Source organism: Ciconia boyciana, chromosome 1 (assembly GCF_034638445.1).
Source record: "Ciconia boyciana chromosome 1, ASM3463844v1, whole genome shotgun sequence".
In the NCBI taxonomy this organism is placed as follows: Eukaryota; Metazoa; Chordata; class Aves; order Ciconiiformes; family Ciconiidae; genus Ciconia; species Ciconia boyciana.
In genome coordinates this window covers 54,559,536-54,581,009 of record NC_132934.1, presented here as the reverse complement: position 1 = coordinate 54,581,009, position 21,474 = coordinate 54,559,536, and the positions used below count along the sequence as shown (strand labels likewise).

General features: G+C 48.2%; 1 protein-coding gene across 6 annotated transcripts; it reads right to left on the bottom strand.

The window, feature by feature from the left end:
- Nucleotides 1-1,484: 1,484 nt before the first annotated feature.
- Nucleotides 1,485-21,157, bottom strand: WDR91 (WD repeat domain 91). 6 transcript variants are annotated; one of them, XM_072866686.1, is made up of 15 exons: nucleotides 20,986-21,156; nucleotides 18,990-19,169; nucleotides 16,694-16,900; nucleotides 15,751-15,834; nucleotides 13,451-13,575; nucleotides 11,299-11,476; nucleotides 10,852-11,010; nucleotides 8,562-8,776; nucleotides 7,977-8,127; nucleotides 6,397-6,491; nucleotides 5,903-6,071; nucleotides 4,984-5,092; nucleotides 4,080-4,192; nucleotides 3,083-3,280; nucleotides 1,485-2,126 (listed from the first exon to the last, which is right to left on the bottom strand). In XM_072866686.1, the coding sequence occupies exons 1-15, from the start codon at nucleotides 21,106-21,108 to the stop codon at nucleotides 1,962-1,964; spliced, it is 2,271 nt and encodes a 756-aa protein (XP_072722787.1). In that variant the 5' UTR covers nucleotides 21,109-21,156; the 3' UTR covers nucleotides 1,485-1,961. The 6 variants fall into 6 exon arrangements, 4 of the variants coding, with proteins under 4 accessions (XP_072722787.1, XP_072722797.1, XP_072722814.1 ...); XM_072866696.1 differs by having other exon boundaries at nucleotides 1,486-2,126; nucleotides 8,562-8,761; nucleotides 20,986-21,155; XR_012043280.1 differs by having other exon boundaries at nucleotides 1,988-2,126; nucleotides 3,083-3,185; nucleotides 20,986-21,157.
- Between the last annotated feature and the right edge of the window lie 317 nt (nucleotides 21,158-21,474).

The following is a 21,474-nucleotide window of genomic DNA, read 5'->3' as shown; positions in this document are numbered from 1 at the left end:
CAAGCCAGGAAGTCAGGCCAGGCCAGGCCAGGCCAGGGTTCAGGCCCAGTGGTGGCGAGTAGGGTCAGACACAGCCCAGTCATGGCCAGGCAGGGCCACAGGGAGGTCAAGGGCAGGCCAGGAAGGCAGCCTGTGGGCTGGGGTCTGGAGCAGTGAGGTGCATGGCCAGGCACAGCTGAGACAGAGCTGGAGACAGGGACACTGTGACAGAGCTCAGGCAGGGCCTGGAGGCCTCTGCCTATGCCTCAGTGGGCCTCCTGGGCCCATGGGCTAGAGGCCCCAGCTCAGCCTGCTGCTGGCTTATTTGTGCCACAGAGAGGCTGTGGAGTCTGCATGCTTGGAGATGCTCCAGACTGGACGTGGCCCTGGGCTACCCACCCTGGCTGACCCTGCTTTAAGCAGGACGGGGACAGACAACAAGGACGAGGCAAGGCCCCTTCCAGCCTCAATGATGCTGTGCTTTCAAGGCACAAATGTCTCCAGCGGTCTGGAAATCTCACGCTGCAGGCCCAGTTTTATTCTGCTAGACCTCCTGCCTGCTTTAATGAGCCTTTTGCCCGAGTCTGACCTCATCTTAGCTGTAACTGTAGTCTTCCTTAGGCTACATGCAACAGACAAAACAACTGCAGACTGTATGCAACATCTCCAGGCACAAAGACGGCAACAACCTTCTCAGACACCAAGTCATGTTGTGAGGCGTGATGCCACCAGTGAAGAATGGCCGTAGAGTTAGCCAGGCGATTCTTGATTTCCAACCCCAGGTCATGAGGAAAGAGCCTTTGGGGACTTCTCCACCTCCCCCACCAGCAGTTCCTCATCTCTTCTGTGCCCCTTCAGGAAAGCCACTGAGAAAGCACCCTAGAGGCACTGGGGTGCCACCTCTGTGTGACAGGGCCAAGTCATGCCGTGCCAGGAGTGTGGAAAGTGAGGGCTACCGCAGAAAGAAATGAGTCTCCCTCTCTCCCTCAGCTGAAAGAGTATGGATGGCACCTGGGTACACTGCTGGCTCATATTCAGCTGCCTCTCGACCAACACCCCCAGGGCATTTCCCGCCAGGCAGCTTTCCAGCCACTCTTCCCCTTCTCTGAAGGAGGCAGTGGGGCCCCACGGAGCTCGCTTGCTTTTGGGCTCGTTTCCCTCTCCTGCTGCTTCCGCCACACGCTCATAACTGGGACCTTGAACTTCTGAACTCCCAACACAAGCATTTCAAAAAGTCTGGCTCGTGATCTCTCCTCTAGTTGGTAGCAGGTATCACAAAGGAACACAATACATCCAAAGGAACACAACTATTTTTGTTCCCGGATGCTTGCACTGGTTCCCCGCTGTGTGTGGGTGTCAGTGCCAGAAGCACCTGGTGAAAGCACAGAGGTCTCTTCTCCATGCAGGAGACTGTCTTGGCACATCACTGCCCCAGCCATCTCCCATGTTTTGCAGCAACAGCTGAAGAGAGCACAGAAAACAAGTGCAAGGGAATATTTTCTTTTTATGGGAAAAAACAAAACCAAAACAAAAAACCCCAAACAAACAAACAAAAGCACAACAACAAATGATATACCAAAAGAATACTCTGATTTTGCACCAGCCTTTCCACTTTGAGCCATCTGATCACCATGCACTACGCTGCCTCATGCATGCCTCCTCCAGCCTCACCTTCTTCTGCAGAACCCGATGTGACCCCAGCAACCTTCTAGCCATCTGCTACTCAAGACTCCCTAACGGAGGGAGTCCAGCTGCCACAATGGGTCAGTGGAGGCTTATTTTTCAGTGCTGCCACTGATCTATTCCCATGCCAGCGTTCTGTTGCACAGTGGTTTGGCAAATGTACTTAACGTTTGTCAAGAGGCAAAAGCTACAACGAGAAGAGGGACTGTGGTTTGCCTTCTCTCCCATGCAGTTTGTTCCCATGGAGTTAACACTGGTTTTGTCAAGTTTGTTGCTCTTTCCTTTCAGCACAGTCCAGGTTAAGACTTTTGAGCCAGTAAGGTTGTTAATTTAATCTTCCCATCCATAGAGGCAGTGAGGCAGGTCCCGCAGTCCATAGCTGTGCTCCAATCTACTGTGACAACAGGAGCTCGGTGTCCTCCCAGGGAAAGGCAGCTCTCCAGAACCTTTTCCTCACCGTTTAACTAAAAGAAGGAAAGCATAAGGTTCTAAGGAGGCAGGTTTCTGCAGTGGGGGCAGCGTACCCACAGGAGAAGCCAAAGCCTGCTACAGACTCCATATCCCCACCAGCATACATAATTAAGCAGAAAATCAGAGAGATGTTGAGATGCATGTAGCACGCATGAGGAAGCAAGTTCCCAGTCTCATGACAGAAGCCCATGTTCTCAAGCAGCTCAGCTTCTGACATCAGCTGAGCTGCAGTAATTGAACAAGGCAGGCTAAGAGCACACACTGATGAGGAGCACATAAGCCTAAGCTATAGCTCGTGTTAGTGCAGGTGCTCTGAATGCCCCAGATGCAAAGTAAAAATTCGATCTAATCTGCCTTGCAATGGCTTATACTGGTGGGTATTGACTCAAGAGGAGGCTGGCAAGGGGCATGCGATCAGTAACCGCTTGTTACTGCGGCACAGAAATTTGGGTACTTGGAACCATTCAGCCTTACCCTTCATTTCATTTCAGTACACAGCAAGAGAGAGAGAATCAGGCTGGGACTAACATAACATCAGCAAGCACACAAGGCAGATTAAAGATGAGCATCAGTCAACAATCACACACTTTTCTTTAATATATTGATGCATGCCAGTTCAATGCAAAATTGAAACTTTGTCCTAGGCACTTGGGCACTGAGAGGCAAACTGCTGCAGCTAAGCTGTAAGAACAAGGAGCACACATACTCTAGCTACATACAGAGGGCCAAACACTTACAGGGGGTTCAAACACTTGCTAAACACCACACACTGCTAAAATGCACATGTATGAAACTGAGCAGCAGCTTTCACAGAGCAGGGATGGGTAGGTGCTGCTTGAGAACTTCCAGTGGCTGCTGTTGCAGCCCTGTAACAACAAGAGCTTGTGTGGATGCGTAAGAGTGCTCCCCATCACTTCCCAGACTTACCTGAAAAATGGCCTTCTCTTACCTTAAAAATGACTCCCCCACTAGAAGAACACGTCAACATATAGTTGCCCTCGGAGTCAAAAGCAAAGAGCCTTCCTCGTGGGAACTGGACTTGCTTGTAGCCACTGTACCCGGACAGAACAAAAGGACCTGTAGCTTCGCTGGGAAGATCGTACTCGGACACCTTCAAGCCACTTTTGTGAATATTCCACTGAATAAACTAGAATAACACAGAGAGATGACAAAAGCCCATAGTTAAATTGACTAGGATGAAAGTAGAAGGGCCAGTCGTTGTTTTTAAGTGCAGTGGCTATTCCTCACAAACAGAAGATGGCATTTTGACATCTATATCTAAGTGGCTATATTAATAAAACACAGGCTGCAAAGGCTGTAAGAGCACCTACTCTCCAGGCAAACATATGCCCTACCTTCCACGAGCACTGCTGCCTATGTGTCCTTCCACACTGCATGCAGGATCCTGGGGGGAATTCACTTAACTCTCATCAGCCAAGGACCCACACCTTCAGGCAGTCTCCCTCCCTGAGCCACACCTCTACTGCTAAGACTACGGGACTGCAGAAATTGAAGCCTTTATTATAAGCAACAGGGAGCTGCTGACAAGGAAATTTAGGCAAAGTGGTCAAGGATCTGCTCCCTGGTGAATCCCAGATTTCAAATGTGGTGATCTCAGGGGCACAGAAAGGTCATCTTCACATGGATTCCCTAGGAAGGGGATGTCACCAACAGTAGGATTTGCAGACAAGGTCCGAGACAGCTCCAGCTGTTAACAGCCACAGCAGCTGCTCCACAGCTGCACAGAACAGCTCCAGCTGCTTCCAGCCACTCTCTCTGCAGAGACTGCATGCAGCAGGGTGGTGCTGCACACCTAAGATGACCGTTAGCATCCTGCAGATCCTCCAGATTCTGAGGGTATTTTTACTGCTATCCCCACCATATGGAGAAGACTCCAGAAGGGACCTCACTGCCAGCTGACCAGTAGAAGATCACCCAGAGCCTACCTTGCCATCCTCGCCTATGCTGTAGACTGTGTTCTCATCATAGCTGAACTCAACGGAGTAGACTTCCCCATCGTGTGCCTTCCAGCTCATGGCGCACTCATGCTGCTGCATATCTGAGGGGAGAACCAGTACTGAACACTCCTCGTACTCGCACAGAGCTGAGGCAAAGAGAGAGAGGCCCTTTATGTTCATAAGGTCGCTGTCCCAGCCCTCTAAACCAGCCTGGGGGAGCCCAATCCAATCCCAGCACCCTGTGCTTATTCTCCAGCATGTGGCTTTTACACTGGCCACAAAAATCATTGCCTAGAACTAGTCACCTCTTCCTCCAGCTTTAGAGGGCTGCTCACATGCTCACTGTCAACCGCAGGCATTCTGCATCCAAGCCCCACTGCCACCTTTCTTCTTCTCCTCCCTGTGCTATCCTGTCCACCCTCACAGCTGCTGCCAGCCATGTCCTCCCAGAGACCCGGGACTGCAGCCTCCAGCTCAGCACCCAGGCCAGAAGCAGATCCCTCCTTCACAGAAGAGGGAGGCCCGAACTGCTGCTGTCACAAGGACGGACCAAAGAGGACAAAACCTGAGAAACAGAAATTGCTCAGGGAAGAAGGACTGACGTGAAGCCCTTGCCTTCAACTGGAAGGTCACACACTAATTCCTTTCCTCAAGACTCAACTTCCGGCAGTGGTACTGCTACATGGCACAGCCAAGACCGCATGGCTCAAGGGCAAGTTAACTCTGCTCCTCAGCAGCAGGGAAACAACAAATCCAGCAGCACTAACCAGGGAGAGAAAGTACTGGTGTTCGGTCATGTCCCACAGCTGCCTCCCTGCTGGCAGAAGAAGGGTGCTAGGGGCAGACAGCTGGGGACACCGAGGGGCCACCTCACTGCCCAATTTCAACGTACCAAAGAGACGAACAATCCCGTCTGCAGCCCCGGTGACCAGCAGGTTGCCGTTGTGGTTGAAGGCTGTGCAGTTAATAGCAATGGGCTCAGGCTCCAGGGAGAACTGCAGCTGGAAGGGAAAGTCTGCATTAATGCCAAGAAACAGAGCTGGGGGTGCTGAGGAGCTGATCTCCAGGGGAGGGAGGAAAGACAGTACCTAGTAGCAAGAACTCCTCCAGTTTGGAGCCCTACACCTCTCATGACTACAGACTGCAAGGTTGGCAGCTGCATTTTACTGTGACACTAAACCAACAATTCACCTCAGCCAAGCCACAGCTTTCTTGGCCGTGGCCTCAAGGCTGCAAAACCAGCTTCTGGCAGGCATTAGCTTGAGTATGTTGCTTTCTCCTGCACGTCAGGGACAGCATTTCTTGAGGACAAAGGTGAGGGATGGGACGAGGATTCCCTGCCAGAATCTGACCCATCTAAACTGAAACAATGGAGAAGGTGACATGAGATGAAACCTCTGAAAGAAGCATTTCACTTAAAAACAGGGAGGGCAGGGGAAATAGCAGCAAAGAAAACCCTTCAATATAGCTCAAGTGGAGAAAGCCTGAGCAAAGCATCACTCAGTCCACTTGGGACATTTCCAGTCACAAACTGTGCAGGCAGGATAGAAACAAGGCTATGGACTATTTTGAAGAATCCCTCAAAAAAACCCCAACACACCAACAAAACAAAAAAACCCCACCCAGACCCAGCAGCTACTTACACTATTCATTTTTGTCTGGCATGTGAAAGAGGGGAAAGGAGGAAGGGGGAAAAGAAGGGTATTGAAAAGAAAGTCAGCATAATTTAGGAAGAGGGCTCCTACACATTGAAACAGAAGACACTCATTCTCAGCAAGCAGACTGAGAAAGGAAAGAAGCCCAGCAAGTACCTGCTGCTTCATCGTTTTAGTGTCCCACAGTAGCAGCTTCCCAGGCACTTGGTTCATACTTTTGCCCCCAGAGTTGAGGGCTGAGAAGTCCATGGGGGAGATGGGGCTCTGGGCTGCCGCAGAACAGACAAAGGAGGCACCACTTGGGCTGCAGGCAAGCGAGAGGATCCTGAAACACAGCAAACAGTCCAAATTGCCTCTCTCCAGCAGCTACCTCAAGCACAACACTCGACTATGAGCTCTCCCATTAAGACCCTGCAAGACAGGGTGCATTGTAAAGGAGGGCAGGATTCATGTACTTAGACAGATTTTGAGTATCTCCCATTTAACTGAGCAGTTTTATGCTGCTCAGACAGGGACTGCCCTCTGGACGAAGGCGAGAGAATCCTGCAGCTGCATGAAAGCAGCAGGAACATTGAGACTTCACCTACCTTTTCACAGTCAAAATCAACAACATTTATATTCATATACAAAAATCAGTCTCCCAGAGTTACCTGGGCATGTCTTCATCAATGCTGATTTCACAGAGATTCTTCTTCGCTTCTGTGTCATAAAGACGAACCGTCCCGACCCCACTGCCAAGCAATAGCTTGAAACCAGCAAGGAGGAGATGAAAGAAGTGTGAGTGAGTACAATGATGCTGTCCAACAACCACCAACACCTCAGAGTAAGTTTTTTTCTACCTATGCATTCAGATTAAACGCCACTCCATTAGGGCACATCTTGTCTTTCTGTGCATGTCATGCTGCGTAGGACTACCCCAGAGCCACAGAAGTCAGAGTAAAAGCACTGCTTTCCAGTGAGAAAAAGATCTGATAGGCACCAAGGTGGAGTAAAAGCCACTTTCTAGAGTACGGCTCAACATGATAGGAGGCAAAACATATGTGGAGTCTCAATATCTAGGGGAGCAAGGAAAGAGTAACACAGAATTAACAATCTAAGTTTAAGAGAAAACCAAGTAGAAGCCACCTCCTTTCATCCAGGGGAGAATGAAATCATTCAGAAGGACTCACACATGCTTCATCAGTGGTGCTACAGTTTAGATCAAAAGTAAAACCATGGAGGGATGCATTGTCAAAGAAAATGAAGCAAGCCACATCCTTCTCACTTCAGAGCCTGATCTGCTGCTGAACCCCCATACATTTCAGAAAGAAGAATCTTTCTATCAGCAAGCAGGAAATAAACTCCACAATGCAGAAGAAACATCAGAACTGCATGGACAACTTCCTTTCTAAGAGCAAAGGAAAAGAAAGAGACAAGCTGTAGCACCAGCTCTTCACAGGTGGCATTCTGGGGTTAGCAGCAACACATTGTCAGTGCCAGAAGGTGAACAATATTCCCTCAGTCGCAGGCCTGCCTTCTCACACAGCTCTGTCTCTTCGCCAAGGGAGGACATGAAACACTAGCAAGAGTTCTAGGATGCAGAAGAATGCATATAATTTAAGGCTCCTCTCTAGTAACAGAACTAGAGAAAAAGTGCCATAGGAAACATTTAAACTATTGTGACATTTAAACAAGCCCCAAGCTCCTTATTCACGCACCAACCCCCAACTCAGAAGGCACCACTATAAAACTGGCTATGGAGCCCTTTTCACACCTGCACAAGCAGAATGCCAACACCACACCCCTGCTCCTCAGCCCTGCTCTCCCTTCTCTGCTTCTGGCTCAGGGTGTGAGTAAAGCTCTACAGCTCCCTGCTGCAGGGTTCCCATGGGCTGTTGTACCAGGTTGCCTCTGCCTGCCTTTACAAGCAGCTGCCTGCTCTGCCCGAGAGAGGCACTTCTCTTAAAGGAGCTACTTCTATCCTGCAGCTGTACCCGCACTGCAGCCTGGGAACTTCTGTCTCAGGGCAACCAGTGGTGAATTCCTTGCTCAATACACAGAGCACACTCCCCACTCTAGTTTTTCTTAGACCCTACAGGCTTCAGTTCCCCATGTCCCACTAAAGTGGAAACTAATTGTTGTCCTGATCTTATCCACAATGCAGCTGTCTAGAAGCTAACGTGCAACACGTGGCAACCCAGCCCCAAATCATCTGCTGTGACTCTCGAGCCTCCACATGCAGACTACTCACCAGCCGATCACGCTTGGTCGCCCATTCCAGAGACAGCAACGGAGATTTGGAAATGGATGAAGCTTTAGTTTGCATTATGGGGTTAAAAGACCAGACTTTGATGACCCCGTCCACATCCAAGCTGGCCACCCTCCGTCCAGAACAATCAACCCTATGTGCAGAAGGAAACTGATGGGATATTTTTCTCCCTAAAGTTCTTAGATGTGAGTAAATACCCCAATAATCCTTCCTCTCCTGGCCACACACCAATTCCTTCCGCAGGAATCAGAACCTCCTTGCACCACTTCCTGTTCAGTCCACAATAAGTGGCACAATGCAACGCACCAAGCTCCACATGCAAAGCATAATGCCCTGAAGCAATACCATCCTGCTTTCCCAGGGAGTTTCCTCCTGGCTGGCACCTCCCAATCACAAAAATCTCTGTCCATTCTCTCTGCACAAGCTACAGGCTATTTTCAGTCACACCAACTTGACTGGTACATGCACAACGTGCTGGGCAGAACAGAGGCTGGGAGAAAAAGGCCAGACACAGCTGGTCCTCTAGAGAGGCTTCTACGAGAAAGCCCTCTTCTGCCAGTCCATTACCTGCAGTACATGATGGATGAATGGTGCTCCCCATACTCCTCCTGGCTCAGGACAATGAAAGGCTGCTCCTGCCGGACCCCCACAGCCTCTGCACTGCTGGTAGGCATTTTGGTTGCAGTCTCTGCTTGCTCAGCATGCAGCTCTGAGCACAGCTCTGCCTCGGCTGTGCTAATATCTGTTTTCTTCTCAGCACTTTGGCCCTGAAGAAAGAAATCCTGTGTGAAATACAAGGAAGCACCGGCTCCAGATCAAGCTCTTCAGCCACCCCAGCTGACTGGGAGAAAAAAAACCAAGAAGCTGCACTGAAACAGAAGCACTGTCAGCTCAACACCCCTTCTGCCAGGGACCCTTCTGAGCACAAGGATAGTGCGTTGCACAGTTGCATCATTTAATATGGCCTCCTTGCTTGTAGAGGCCCTGATATCCCCCTCCATGTGCCCAGCCATATGCTTTCCTGTAAGAATTAAAGGGACCACGACATCTGTTTGGCATACCTCAGCTGATATTAGAGGCCCATTTTGATGCCATTAGAGCCCAGATTCACAAGCAAAGCAACATATTTCAAGGAATTCTTGCATTCGGCAATGTAAGTGAAGCCTGTATAATATGCAGGTCAGTAAACCTGCACAAAAACTCTTGTTGGATGGTAAGCCCCAGTGGATGGATTATCCTTGTCTGCCAGAGATTTAGTCTGTGCGCACTGGGCCAACCACTGCAGCCAACTGACTGATGACAACGGTAGAGTCAACACACGAGTCCAAAAGCTTAAAACCCAATTTGACAGGGCAGACAGAACAAATGGAGTTTTAGGAGGTGAAGGTATCTGAATGAGACAAGATCTGCGCTGCAGCACACGGAAGTGTCTGAAAGCAGCTTAGTCTTCCCTTGCCACCAGAAGCTGAACAAGAAGCAGATACAGCACATAAGCCAGCAAAACATCTGCAAGCATTCCTTTGCTAAACCATCCTCTGAAGATGAAAAGCCCCAAAATGGTATTGGTATTGATGGTTTTGAATCCCTGTTCCCTAACACATCCTTGCCTTATTTATAGTAGCTTTCACATCTTGAGCAATGGGTCAAACGCTGCATCATCAAACAACCTGAAATCACAAAGCTGGAAAAGATTGGGAAATAAATCCAAGAATGCCTCTCTCTGCTTCAGTTAATGTGGGGAGATAACCACCAATGAATGACACTCATGTGAAAGAAACAGTGCTGCCCTTCCGTTTCCATTTTGCTCACATGCGTTGGGAACAACGGAAAGCTAAATAGTATCAGCTTCCCCTAGAGCACCAGAAGCAACTTTTACAAAGCCAGGAAAACACTGCCTTAACCTGGACCGTGACACAAAAAGGAAAGTCAAAGGATACTTATGGGGAAACGGGGCTTTGCCATTTTCTGACCAATGTTTAAGTAAAATGTTTTAGATGAGCCGTGAAGAAAAAAGTTCTCTCATAGCCTTGAATGCTCAGTGGTGGAGCATTCCCCCACGCAGCGCTCCCCCACGCAGAACAGCCACACATATGGGCCAATAGGCAACAGTCCCTCAGCACTGTCTCTCTCCCAAGACAGAGTGGCTCATACAGCCAAAATAAACATGGCTGAGATGCTGCCACCATTCCTCCTGTGCTCTGTATCCTTTGACCACATGGCTGCTGAAAGCCAGACCAATACACAGGTCAACAGAAGTAGGCTGCTGACCTTCAGTGGTTAAAATCCAGGACACAGTTCTATTATTTCATTTGATTAGAAAGCAGGGCACACCCCCAGGCAAAACTGCAACATACAGTGCAAAAAACTCCAAAAAGCAAATGTTGCTATGCAGGATATTTCCAGTCCTATCCAGGAAAACTGACTATCAATTTTTATCCGTCCCACACGGAGCCTGCACAAACCAGCGTAAGAACCCACAGGAGAGAACTCACTTGGGCAGGATGGGTGAGCCGAGCCCACTGCCACTAAGGAATGGGGATTATAACAAGGTATTTGAACATAACCATTAAGGTGGATGAAACATACCCTCCCCAGGACCAGGCTGTTGAAAAGATCGTGAAAAAAGACAACTCCTCTTCCATTTGAAATGTCAATACCGATTCCCTTCCAGGGAATCCAGAAATAAAGAGAGTGTGGAAGGAGTTGGTTAACTACAGAGATTAACCTTTGATACAGTTAGATCTGAGTAGCAATTCAGAAGCTTATCGGGAACACTTGCACTTGCTTTACCACCTAGCACAACAAACTACAGAAATACCAGCCCGCCGCTTCCCAGCCTTGCAGTGTTGCCCGGTACCTGGAAGGTCCCTTTCGACAGCAGTTCCTTCCTTTCCTTCCCATGCTCTTGCAAGCGCTTCTGCCGCTGCTGCAGGGAACTCGACTCGCCTGCTACTAACCCACTGAAGTGGCTCTTCCCGTCCTTACAGCTCACTGTTCCTTCTTTTCCTTTGGCACTCTGGAAGGCAGAGGAATGATTTGGCAAAGTTATGCTTGTGCTAGGCTGCAGAACAAAGAGCAAAAGAGGAGGCAAAGAAACCAAGCACCAAGCAAAGAAACCAAGGGCTCCACAAGCCCCCGGACAACAGCAGCTGTTCTTGTGCTGCACTCAGGCGCAGCATACGCTTGCAAGGAAGGAAAGGACATTTTATTTTTTCAGGTGGAAGCAAAAGCTTGGAGCAGTGCTGTGCTGCATGTTAGCTCCTTGGATTCTGAGCACCTTTCAGTGAACACAGCTGAGAATTACCTGGTGATTTGTTGGTTCTTTCTTCCCTAGCAGCATACTGCCAGTCTGCGTAGGAGAAGCCCCACTTGGATGGGCTGGTCTGGAAGGGCCCTTTTTACTTTGGGAGAGAAAAGAGGACAGAAAGCCACCTCGGGACTGAAGAGAATGTGCAGTACTCCTCTGGCTGCAGGTCATATCTCTAATTAAAAAACAAAACAAAACACACAAACAAAAAACACCAAACAGAATATGAAGGTGTAGCCACACAATCTGATCAAAGACCACCCAACAAGCAAAGTGCCAGCTCTTTGAACCACTGGAGGACAGATGTTCCCTGCCAAGCCGATGGACCACTATGCATTAAAAAACTGTTTTAAAACATCCTGTTAGTGCCTGGAGCAGATCATAGTAACTGCTGTAACCAAAGGAAACTTCTCAGAGATGCCACTGAGACAGTGGGCCCAGCTGCTCCTGAATCCCCTGTAGGGCCACCTCAAACTCCTTCCCCTCTGTCTGGTTAGTTTCGAAAGACCCTAAGGGAAAGGCAGGGGAATCCAGATTTCCAAAGAATCTATTCAGCCAGGATTCCCAATCCAAGGCATAAAACAGACCTACTTTGAGAGGCATTCAGCATCCAGTGTTTCACTGAACACCCTTACATATTCAGCAAGTCATGTTCAGCAGTTTTAAAGCACAGGCCCTCAATATCTCAAACACTGGACCCAAAGAAAATAAGAAAGTTTAGGTCCATTCCTATGATTACACACACCTCCTTTCTCAGCCCACAATGCCAAGAGCAGCAGCTGCTTCCCAGAATGTAACTGTCTGACCTCACTCTGCCACAGCTTCCCTTGAGAGCAGAGCAGCACCCAGAGGAAGGGGAATACAATCACCTTCACTGTGTCTATGCTCTCTTCAAGGAAGGAACTATTCTACCAAAGCTGGGCTTTGGGTTGAGCAGACACATGGAAAAAGCAGCCAGAACTGGCCCCAGACTAAGAGACAAGTTGCACACACAAGAAATGCCACTTCTAAGGCAAGTTTTTCTAATACAAAGGGACAAAAAGGAATATGGGAATAAATTATCCCATCCCTCACGCCCCTCTCCCCTGTGTGTGCAGGTGAACATCAGGGCTTTCCACACACAGTAGTTAAACCAAAAAAAATCTCAAATTAAACTCTGTAGCCTGTCCTGTGCAGAGAGTGCAGAGCAGTTATCAAGATAGTTCACCAGACACTTAAGTCTCTTTAATCAGACAACTTCTAGACTAAAACAAAGCCTTTGTGTGTGGTCTCTGCTACAACTTCTATTTGTCATTGTCAGCAGCATCATTTGATCAGTCCCCTCCTGTCTGAATAGCAGTGGAAGAAGCACATGAGAAAGTCAAAGCCCCAGCAGTGTTACTAACACCTTGTGGCTAAGCTACATCTGCTTTCAGATCCTTTTAAAGCAAGGGGGAAAAAAAAAAAAATCTCAAAACCACAATGAATTCAAACACACAGGCTTGCTTTGCATGGCTGTGTACTGGGGGAAAAATAAGAGTTTAAATAACAATTAAACAAGGTGTATCACTGTCTATGTTGCCTACTTTCCACAGATAGGAATACAATAGTTGTAGCCATAAAACACGCTTTAACTGCAGCAAGTTTATGGGGAATTCTGTGCATAATCGAGCCTCACAGAAGAGAAACTCCTTTTCCCTTGACCTTGCAAAAGCAAGACAGCATCTCTGCGTAACAACGACCCCTTTGGGTCATACAGTACCAGTGTCTACAAAACAACACAGGGCACTCACCTACTGCACCACAGGCACTGAAGAAAAGAGGAGTCAAGAGACAATCCACTTCATTTGAGCAATACTGCAGGGTATTGCACTGCTACCAGTGCCCTGGCTGCCCAGAACACCTTGGTGTAATGCTGAGAGCAGAGCAGAATCACTTCCATGTGTGCTTGGGCTCTCACCAATTGGCAAGCATCTCTCTCCCAAATGGCGGGACAGATGCCCATCACGAATTTCCCCCATTAAACCCACTTAGGTCACCAGGATTTCTGCCCACATGTCTTTCTGCATCGATTCCCAGGGCAGGGAACAAGGAAATGACCCTCCTGGAGCCTCCGTGACCCACAAAAGCAGCAGAGCCTGTCCCCAGCTCCTCCCCTGCGGGCACTCACAGCTCAGAGTCCCCTAGTCGATCCATGTTGGCCACATATGCAGGCAACTTGTGATGCACGGCTGCTCCTTCCAGCTCCAGTTCCTCTTTCTTCATGCGGGAGGATTCAGCCTGCAAAGCAAACAGCTAGAACGAGAGAAGAGAGCCAAGTAAACAGAGGGTCACTGAGATTCACCTCCTTCCCACTTGCTGAGGTGGTTTACTCCTTTTATTTCAACAGCCATAGAAGGGTGGGGAGGGAAGAAAGCTGCTCTGACTGGCTGAGCACCACATTAGTCCAAGTAGTCAAAACAATCAGTACTGTACACACATGACACTGGAGCCTACTTAAAACCCTTCACTCCTCTCCTTGGGCTGTTGCTGTGGGGACATTAGTGGTGCTGGGAAGTGAGAGCTGGCCAGGGCAGAGCTGATCAGACACTCCGTGCAGGCAGTTCAAGGCCAGGGCAATGCATGTGACTGGCAGTAGTGATGTATGGGCACTGAGCCCAGAAGGTAATCTTCTTCCCCCGGCCAAGGGTCTGGGGAGCTGGCAGGGTGCACTGAGGCCAACGCCATCAGGTCACCCTGAAATCCAGCTCCACGCCCTGCCCGGCTCCCTCCCAAGCGTGACAGTGAGATTTATCTCCACATTACGGAGAAAGAGATGTTTTTCTTTCCCCCCCCTTAGCAGAGAGGAACCTCAGGATGCAGCTTTCTGTGACGGATGTGGTTTACGCCTGTGACTCTTGTTCACATGAAGAGCTCCTCAGGCTTTTCTGTTTCCGTACATTTGTTTCTCAGATAGAACTCTTCTTCTTCTTTTTATCATCGTATTTAAGGAAAGAAATTACAAGAAAAAGGAGCTTTAGAAATCCAGCTTGTTATTCGTGTATTTGCATTGTTTCAACAGTGAAATCAGAATCACTACTTAATTTCACCTAGCATCAAATTCAATATTTATTCACACCATTTTTTATTTAAACCTGTATTCTAAAGGTAGCTGCTTCCTTTTCTGACCTGAGCAGTTCTCCAAAACAGAAAGTCTAGTTTCTACCTCTGCCTATTTGCCAGAGAACGCTTATGCAGACTGTAAGTGATACCAGTCAACATACCACAAACAAAAAAACAGCTTTGACTGAAAGTACAGAATGCAACATTAGAGGAAATAAGAGAGCTCTATTTCAAAACATACCTTATCCTGCTGTCCCTATTCCCTGACCATCTTTGCAGAACCCTCCTGTCAAAGTTTGCTTGATCCACTGACTCCATACAGTACGCAGTGACAAACCTTCCTTTTCTTTCACAAAAAAGCCTCCTTGTGGAAATCAATTTTCTATTTTACTTCAACATTTTTAGTACAAATGAAGAGTGTTGACCAGCTACCAAAACAGTTGAAACAGGGAGCACAACGTACAACATAACTTTTTTGTAACACAAGAGGTAAAGCACAAAACTTACTTTACTGACGTATTCACACAGAGAGCGCTTTCACTTGGTATGTTTGAGGAAGTGAAACTAAAGTCCTGCTAACATGAATAAGGCTTCCCACTCAGACATGATCATCCACATGCAAACTGTCATTTAGAAAGTTCTTAAACTGTAGATTTCCCAAGTCTCTCTAATAGGAAATTACACTGGGAAAGGACTGACCCGTGTTATATATTCTTACACCCTCTCTCTAAGCATCTGATGATGATACTGTCAAAAACAAGACATGGAGCTTGGCGACATATTGTCTGAACTGGTCAGCCCTTCTTACGGTTTACTGTAAGGTCTAGAGTTGGGAAACAAACATTCACAACATTTCCATTAGCTGATCTAAATTGCTTTAAGTGCACTTCAACCATGGTGAAGTGGCCATTTCAGAAGTAATAGTTTCTGTCTCTTTGACAGAAGTTATTGCCCATTTCTATTGCTCCATCAGCTAAAATCTGGAAGTGACTGAATACTATTCACAAGTTTCCATGCAAAGTCAGCCATGTATGCACTTAACCTGCCACTAGTTTCAGCTTATCTTGACTTTGCAGTGTAGCAGGAAAGGAGTTTGCACAGTATCCAGCCACCTGTCAGCACAGGAAGAGACAGTCACCTCCAGCAGAGGGACAGTAATATCCTAAACAGACATTTCATGATATGATTGCAATTCGAAGTTTGCTGGAGACAGTTGAAAGATAAACCAAAATTATAAAGGACTTGCAGAAGAACCTGCCTTGGAATAACTGCACTGAACAGTTACAACTTTCTTGAATGGATGGAACCAATTTTACAAAACTCACAACCTCATACAGTCAGCAACTAAAGAGTGACTTCAGTTCTGACCTTATGCCGCAATGATTCATTTTCTTCTTGTATGAGACTGCTCCTGAGACATTCAGCTTCGAAGTTCAAAATGACTGGAACTGGTGAGGAATGTTAAAGAAAAACAAGGCAAGAACTTATGTGCACCTGCCTTAATTCTAAAAGCCAGCACTTCATACCAGCCATTTGCCTGTAAGACAGCAAAGCTGCCCAGTCCATACTACTATCAAGAATTATGTGCAAGGCCAGAAGACTAGAAACAGCTTAGTTACCTAAGCCAGCTTTGGTACTTTTTTTGTACTTCACTGTTGCACAAACTTTCACGTAGACTTTGCAAGGCTTTTGAGATTCTTCCTTTTTACATGTCAGAAGTGGAGGACAAGGCAGGTTATGTTGCTGTATTAGTGTACACTGAAGAAACAGTTCAAGATGAGCTGTATTCTAGCTGCAGTGTAAACCTGCCCATCAGCAAACAAACAAGGTCAGAACTCAGTAGTGCAGGACAGAAGCTGTTTTTTCTGCCAATGTTGAACTGCCCTATTACAGTGAGCTGTCACTAGACAACGTTATGAACATATGAATCCAGAGAAGGGTCTAACAGGAGATGCTAGTTCAGTTATGGACTGTGACCCAAGGCTGCATGCCTGTCTTGTACTATGCCAAGCAAAGAGGAAAAGCATTTCAGAACAAGATGTGCACAAGATTTCTAGTCACTAGCATAGGGATGAGTTCAGCATTAGCAACAACCACAATTGTTTGTGCCCAGGGAATATAACATATCATCAGATAATTGAACAATAACTATTCCAACATCCTCTGGTAAACACCAGCTTCCTACTAAGTCTTGGCTCTAAACAATCACCTGAAAGCAGCAAGTTCTGTAATACTGTATTCTTGGCACCACTGTTAATAGTAAGTATAACACCAGTGCAAGGGAGATTTAACTATTGCAAAAAAGGATATGCATGCACTGAAATAAGACACTCAGGAAGTTGTGCAGAGATACGATAAACGTATCTGCCCACTGGCGTGAGAAATAGGTAGCAAAGGTGGGGTTGGAGTCTGGGGCAGGGAGGAAGGGCAGGACAAACCAATCTTTCCACTCCGTCTGGTTCTGGAGCTCAGAGGCCTGCTTGAAGAAAAACTCCTGCGCCTTGTCATTGCGGCCGGTCTGAAACACAGCAAGAACAACAGGGCTCATGCTTCCATTCATGCCATCACATGGGTTCTAGGAATATTTGCTCTATGTTATGAACACACTAACAACTACTTTCACCATCCAACAGAGCAAGTGGTTAGAATTAACAGATTCATCTAGGAACAAAAGAAACTCAAATACACTAGAAGCTCACAAATGCACTTAATCTGACATTCTTTCTAGTGACCACAGTCTCATTTAAAGGCTGAGGCAAATTAAACTAATCACTTACACTGATTGCCAGCTAAACCAGTGTAGTTTGTGCACTGACATAAGATGTGAGCATTTGCATACAGGACAAAAGCATACTTCAAATTACCCAAGAGTACAGCAGATATAGCCTGAAAATGCTTCCATCTGATACACTGTTCAGTCAGGACAGTCACACCTCAGGGTAAGCACAGGGCAAAACAAAACATGAAAAAACCACACTTCCAGAAACATGCATTAGATTTTGACTCCTCCACCAACACCCATAATTTAAGATTTTCAGTCAGGGAATGGAATCAAGGAAGAAACATTGTTTCTAAATGGTCAGAAATTAAACATGAATTCCTGACAGGTATTTGTCTATTCTGTTGGCCAAAGCCCACCCCGTGTAATTGTGCTGGTTTTGGCTGGGATAGAGCTAATTTTCTTCACTGTAGCTAGTATGGGGCTATGTTTTGGATTTGTGCTGAAAACAGTGTTGATAATTCAGGGAGGTTTTCATTACTGCCGAGCAGTGCTTACACAGAGTCAAATCCTTTTCTGCTTTTCACACCACCCCACCAGTGAGTAGGCTGGGGGTGCACAAGAAGCTGGGAGGGGACACAGCTGGGACAGCTGAGCCCAGCTGACCAAAGGGCTATTCCATACCATATGACATCATGCTCAGTATATAAAGCTGGGGAAGAAGGAAGGAAGCTGGGGGGGCACACAACATTCAGAGTGATGGCGTTTGTCTCCCCAAGTAACTGTTATGCGTGATGGAGCCCTGCTTTCCTGGAGATGGCTGAACACCTGCCTGCTGATAGGAAGTAGTGAATGAATTCCTTGTTTTGCTTTGCTTGCATGCGCAGCTTTTGCTTTACTTATTAAACTGTCTTTATCTCAACCCATGAGTTTTCTCACTTTTACTCTTCTGATTCTCTCCCCCATCCTACTGGGGGGGGAGTGAGCAAGTGGCTTAGTTGCCAGCTGGGGTTAAACCACAACAGTAATATATTCCATTGACTTTCCTAGGGTTTCATCAAGATAATCTCTGCTCCATTTTAAGCTCATTATTTTCTCTTCTATTCAAAGCAAACAAAAACCCATTCACTCATTTTCTCTCCCATGTTACCTTGTACAGATTTGAAGCCCATTTCTCCCCTCTCTTATGAACTAAAACTCCATCAACTTCAAGTCACCATTTTTTCTTCTGGACCCTCCAGCTCCCTTGATGCTTTAAGAATGGTGGTGCTTCAAAGGACTGGCTGAGTCCTGCCAGCATGTTAGAGTGGAAGGAATACAGACAATCCTGCCTTTTGGTCCCCAGCGCTGCAGTAAGGCCCTTCCCTGCACTGCTGCTGCCTGCTCAATCGTTCCTTATTCTGCACCGGAGCAGCTGACTACTCCTACCTACATACAGGTGCTTGGGGCTTTTTTCTGCCTGTTTCTTTAACTTATGAAGATTGCTTTGAGCAGTGTTCTTGTCCTCCTCTGTTCTCATGGCAATGCCCCGCAAGGAGGTATTTACAAACCTTGTGATCTCTCCCAGTATCCAAGTTCTCAACAGAGGCTGAGCAGGACTGAGCTAGCAGAACAGCCATCCTGTCTGAGGGGGACCTACCTTCATGTCAGAGTGTGACTCTGTTGCTCCCAGCTAACCATATTTCCCTCTTGCCTGAGCTTCCCTGTCTTGCTTACAAGCTCATCATGTGAGCCTGCATCAAATTCCTTACTACACTCCTGATACATGACACATGAATTGCTTGTCCCTTAGCCACCAGGCCTGTCAGAGGCTCACAAGGGTACTTCATTGCTCTGGTTGCAGAGACCAGGATCTTTTTAAAACAGAAGCCTAAAAATCAAACACTACCTGAACAGTATGGATGAGGTAGTATCGGAATAAGCTGGTTTTCAGCTTGTTCACTGTTGGCCGATACACATCTTCCAAACGGCTGAAAAGGCGTCGGTCCAGATAACTCCAGTAATCCCGCAGAGCAGCCAGATCATAGCTCTGAACGAACTGCTGCAGCTGGTCCACTATCTTATCCACCTAAAGAGGGCAAAACGGGGAAGACTGCAGTCATGGGAGGGCTCTTCTGGCACAAAAGACTTTCTGTAACTTAATGCTGAGAAGCTTTAACTGCACAAATAATACTACAATCCAGCACTTAAGCGTTAGCTATTTTCCTAATCCAGGAACCGCTCTGCATTTTGTATAGCATTCTTCCACTTTGCAGCACCTTTCAAATAAAAAAAGAAAGAAACATGAAAGAACATAGCCAAACAGATTTTGACCAAAAGATCACATTTTGTTAAACACAGTTGGTGGGGTTTTTTTTTTTTTTTTTACAAGTAAGCAAAATATTTCCACTTCTTTTTAAAGTCAGCTGATAATGAAGAAACAGGAATAATACAATTAAATGTTGAAAACTCAAGTGCAGCACCTGGAAAATAGTATTATTTTTAGACTAAAAGGAAAAAACTGTATTTAGCCAACAGAAAAAGGAAGAAAGATCCATCGTACTGCTATCTTTGAAGTACCTTTATCTTTACGAACATCATCTACTAACAAGGCAGGCATAAAAGTTTGCAACAGAATTTTTTTTTGTCATTATGTCTCTTTGAAAATCATTTCTGCAATATGAATAAGGCAGAATGGTGGTGTGGGAACAGATTTTTCATTCAGTGATTTCTGATGGCCAAGACAGGCATCAGAAAAAAAAAAAAGTCTGCACCTATACAATATTCAACTACCAAAGTTGTTTAATATGCAGTTTGCTCTCCTGTCATCAGTTAACATTTTAGGACATCATCCAGCCTCTACCTCTGTGGCTTCCTACAGATAAAGGGAACAGAAGTCTGTGATCCCAGCAGTCCCTTCTTAATTTTGTCTTGGACAACATTATCCCAGTTAAATCAACTGTTTGCCAACTTCTAAACATTAGCAAAGTGCCGGTGTTTTAAGAAGAAAAGCAACATGTCTTATGAATGATAAAGTTAGTGGTTGTACTGCTGGTTAAAGAAAAATCTGACCATTCAAAACACTACATTCAGTGCCCAGAACTGCTGCTACAGGAACGCAAAGCTCACACAAAGGACTGAAACTGTATTTTCGAGGCTGGCAAATTCTGCACCAATTTCCACACATCTAGCACAGTAGCTGGTGCTTAAAACATACAAACTAAGGAGCAGAGCTGTAAAGCCGCTGGATAAAAGTCCCATGACCGAGAAAAGATCCAGGCAAAGAGACAGCCTCCTGCCGCTGCCCTCTCGTACGCGCATCTCCTCCACTCCTCTCGGCACGAAGATGAGAAACATCTGGCGGTTTACAGGTCGGACGTAGGGCCCACAGACGGCGGTTTTGGACGGGCCGAGCAGACCGCCGGGCCGGGGTGGCCGGCCGAGAACTGCGGCCCCTGGCTGGGAAGCCAGGCGACGGGATGGAGCCCGTCGCCCACCGCCGCTGCTCCGCGCCAACGCCGTTGCGGGGCCAAGCAGAAGCAGAGCCTTCAGCCAGCTAAAGCCCCCTCGCTGGGAGGCTGCGCGTACACAAACGGCGGCAGGGCCGGGCGGCGGCCCCCGCCACCGGGATGCGAGGGGTCCCGCCTGCGCGGCCGGCTGGGCCCCGGCACCCAACCCAGCCCGGGCGGGGCGGGGGCGGCCGCCTGAGGCGAGCTGCTTCCGCGGGGAAGCGCGGGGGCTCCGAGAGCTGCCCCGCCGCCGCCGCCGCCCGCCCCGCTCCCCTCGCCCAGCCCCGGGAGCGGGTGCGCGGAGGGGCGCCCGCGGCCTGCCCGGGGACCGCGTCCTCCCCGGGGGGCACCCGCGCCCAGCGCCCCGCCAGTAAGGGGGACGCAGCCGCCCCTCACCCGGAAGCCCTTCTCCCGGTCCGCCTTGATCTCCGCGTCCAGCTGCTTCAGAGCGGCGGTGAAGCCGCGAAAGAGCAGATACTCCCGCACCAGCTCATCCGTCCGCTCCGCCGCCGCCGCCATAGGTGCCTCGCGGCGCCGCCAGCTCCGCCCGCCCACGGGCGAGGAGGGGGGAGCCCGGCCCCGAGCGAAATGGCCCGGCCCTGCGCCAGGAGGACTACAGCTCCCAGCGTGCCTTACCGCGCCCACCCAGCGCAAGGCACGCCGGGGCTTGTAGTCCCCACCCTTGCACATGCGCACGGCCCGCCCGCCTTTTCCCGCCTCTTCGTTGCCCTGCCCCCTCCCCTCCCCTCCTCCTCCCTCCCCTCCCCTCCCTCCCTCCTCCCCCCTCCCCTCCCCTCCCCTCCCCGCCGGCGCTTACAGCCCGCGTTTTTTCCGCCTTCTTATTGGCCGTCCCCGGGCACCGGCTGCGTCCCAATTGGTCCTCCG